This window comes from Sitodiplosis mosellana, unplaced genomic scaffold (assembly GCF_009176505.1).
Source record: "Sitodiplosis mosellana isolate CC-2019 unplaced genomic scaffold, AAFC_SMos_1.0 Smas_scaffold_5145, whole genome shotgun sequence".
In the NCBI taxonomy this organism is placed as follows: domain Eukaryota; kingdom Metazoa; phylum Arthropoda; class Insecta; order Diptera; family Cecidomyiidae; genus Sitodiplosis; species Sitodiplosis mosellana.
In genome coordinates, this window is record NW_022600387.1 from 51,812 (window position 1) to 55,048 (window position 3,237).

Below are 3,237 nucleotides of genomic sequence, written 5' to 3' on the forward strand. Positions count from 1 at the left end.
TGAAAAGAAATAATGTTCAGCGGGCTAACTTTGAGTTGGAAATCTCAGCAAGTGGAGCTCTGGATGGTCGCTTCGAGTCTCTGGTCGACGACACAAATTCTTTGAAGTATCCCAAACCTTTTTTTGCTGCATCATTGTTCATATGGCATAGGAAAATAGTCTGACTGGGTGGCATCAAAAATGGCTTTAAATTGATTGCCATTTTGTTTGATTTGTTGGGGGAAAAGGGCTGGTTCTTGGTTGCATTGATGAGTAGAAGATTCAATTCACTCAACGATGTGTTGATATGTTTGCTTTCTTCATTCTCTAAGCTCTCAAAACCTGCCAAGTCGACAAATGCCATTTTTGATGTTTCGTTTTCGATTGTCAAAATCACAAACAAATGCGAACGCGACGATTTGATGTTTTGGCTCGTTGACTTTTGGGTTCGGGAATCGTTGATTTTTTTTACTAGTTCTTTGAATTCATCAATGGTCTTAATCAACTTTTCCGTCAATGGTGATTGTTTTTCATCCAACTTTCTGTTGCTCATCAAATCATAACAGCCGTCATCGAGAATTTCATACGCTGACATTTTGAATTGTTGAGATTTTAATATATAGTCACCCGCTTGACCGAGAAGACCGTAATTGCCATCAAGTCCAAACATTGTGGTGGTTTTTCCACTTCCCGTGGTTCCGTAATTGATTACGCTCGCGGTTCCACCAGCAATGAATGCATCCAAAGCTGACCGTATGCCATTCAATTTATCATCGATGGCAGATCCATGGTAGATGTGGTTGAAATGCAAACTCACATCTCTGCCAGTACAATCTGTGAGAGTCGCAGAATTCAATTAAAAACATTTTTTAACACATGAAACGATTGACATTTGTTGATACAAAAACACATATATATTTTCCAGAACGAGCCTTACCTTTGAATGCTACCTCGTTAGCATTGATAGTGATGCCCGGCGCTTTTATATCTTCAAAGCAACAAAGGTTGATTTGGAATTTGGCTTGTTGAACTTTCGTTGATTTTGAATTGACAGACTGGTTGGCTTTCAATTCAACGAGTCTTGAGCGAAAACCAGTCAACTCGGCTTTCGAAACAGCGAGATCTGCTTTTAGTTTGGTGGCCAATTCGTGTGCTTCTGCGATCACTTCATCTTTTCGTGCAATGATATGACTTTGCTGCGATAGCTTGTTATTCAGATCGACAATTTCTTTTGCCTTGGCCTCGTTGTCTCCCTTTACCTTTTGCAATTCGGCTTGAAGCCGTTCGATTTCAGCTGTAAAGAGATTTCATTTAAGACAACGCGGTAAACGAGCTAATTTTGTATTGGTCTCACTTTGCTTGGTCTGATCACTTTGCTTTGAAGCCATTAGCTGTGTATTCAAATCGACCAATTCATTTTTCTTGTTATCGTTGTCACTCTTTACGTTCTTCAATTCGCGTTGAATATGTTCAATTTGGGCTGTAAAGAGATTTCAGATTCAAGACAACGCGATAAACAAGATAACTTTTATATTGGTCTTACTTTGCTTCGATGATTCACCATCGTCGGAGGAGCCAGTAGCTTCAGTTCCACGATTGGAATGTGCCGATGAATAATGGCGCGAAAAATTGAAAACAGAAAAAGAATTTTTTCCTGTTTCTTTGTTAATTGATGATGATAATTTGACTTGGCGGCCGCAATCCGAGCATTCTATTTTACAGATTTTACCCGAATTTTCGAAGATAACAGCTTCCTCTGTTATTTTATCGCACACCTTTGTAGAAAATTTAATCGTCGTTTAATTAAAAAGTCATGTAACATAACGAGGAAAAAATGTTGAATACAAAGACTAAATTATCCAACCAATCAACAACCAACCTTATTGGCCTGTTCGGCAATTGATTTTTGAGTGGCTTCGAACATTAATTTTCGGCTTTCATCATTCAAATCGGTTGAAAGTGCTTGAATTTTCTTGGGATTCAAATGGGCCACAACGTCGCACATAGTCGCAACCGTTCCTGACGAGAATGATTCTACGCATTCGATCGCAGGAAATTTTTCGCACATTGCTTTGAAAACCGTTACATTCGATCGCACTTTAACGTATTCACCTTCCAAGTTCATCACCTTTTTCGGTGTTTTCAGGGAAGCAATTGATGCCTCCGTCATGTATCCAAGCACGGAAAAAATTGACTTAACTTGGATAAGGTCCTCCTCATTTACGTCCATCGCTTCTTCGACCACAGCCCAAAATTTCGGAAAACTATTCACAAATAGCAGAATGCCAAATGAAAAATATCGAAAAAGCAGAAAAAGCAGAAAGAGCAGAATTTTTTTTGTTTCTGCTCAATCTGCTCATATCCAATTCAGAGTAAACAAACATGAAAAAGATACGCACAACGCATGTGAAAAAAGATATCAAGATTGCAACTTTGAAATGACAACATTTTTTGTTTCGAATATTTTAAGCACAGAAGCGGATTCAATAGGTTTTTTTGGCCCTTAGAAACTCACTGAATTCATTAAACTATGAAAAACAGGTGTATTTCAAAATTTTGGTGAACGAAAATTAAATCGATTTTTTGCTTATCTGAAGAATTTTCGACATCGACATTTGACTAACGAAATTTTTTGTTTTTGATATTTTAGTCGTACGAATGGATTCATTATGTTCAGTTGGACCATAGAAACTCATTCAGCTCATAAAAGTATCGAAAATAAATCGATTTAAATTTTTCATGAAACAATTTTCAAGTCATTTTTGTGCGAGAGCAAATAAATCGAATTTCAAAACGCAATTTTTTTTATTTCGCATGTTTCATCGTTTCAAATGATTGAAATATGCTCAATGAAACGCTATGAACTCATTTTAAATATAAAACAGCGTCTTTATGGATGGTTTAGAATTCTTATAAGACAATTTTTCAATCTTCTGTGTTTCAGAACGGAAAATACCAAATTGTATGTTAACATAAATTCAAAATCGTCCATACAGCCACTGTTTTATATTTAAATCGAGTTCATAGCGTTTTATTGAGCATATTCCAATCATTTGAAACGATGAAACATGCGAAATAAACAAAAATTGCGTTTTGAAATTCGATTTATTTGCTCCCGTACAAAAATGACTTGAAATTTTTTTCATGAAAAATTGAAATCGATTTATTTTCGATACTATTATGAGCTGAATGAGTTTCCATGGTCCAACTGAACACAATGAATCCATTCATACTCCTAATATACCAAGAACAAAAAAT

The 3,237-nt window shown here is 36.3% G+C and overlaps 1 protein-coding gene across 1 annotated transcript; it reads right to left on the reverse strand.

Annotated features, from left to right (window-relative positions):
• Positions 1-1,927, reverse strand: LOC129572513 (uncharacterized). Its single transcript, XM_055452477.1, has 5 exons — positions 1,859-1,927; positions 1,523-1,754; positions 1,334-1,459; positions 917-1,273; positions 1-813 (listed from the first exon to the last, which is right to left on the reverse strand). Exons 1-5 carry the CDS (start codon positions 1,901-1,903, stop codon positions 17-19), a joined length of 1,557 nt encoding a protein of 518 aa, XP_055308452.1. The 5' UTR covers positions 1,904-1,927; the 3' UTR covers positions 1-16.
• Positions 1,928-3,237: the final 1,310 nt, after the last annotated feature.

Coding starts and splice junctions, on each gene's coding strand:
- LOC129572513 (XM_055452477.1), bottom strand. CDS start 1,903: ATGTTCGAAGCCACTCAAAAATCAATTGCCGAACAGGCCAATAAG. Junction 1,460..1,522: donor TGGTGAATCATCGAAGCAAA/GTAAGACCAATA, acceptor ATCTCTTTACAG/CCCAAATTGAACATATTCAA. Junction 1,274..1,333: donor AAGTGATCAGACCAAGCAAA/GTGAGACCAATA, acceptor ATCTCTTTACAG/CTGAAATCGAACGGCTTCAA.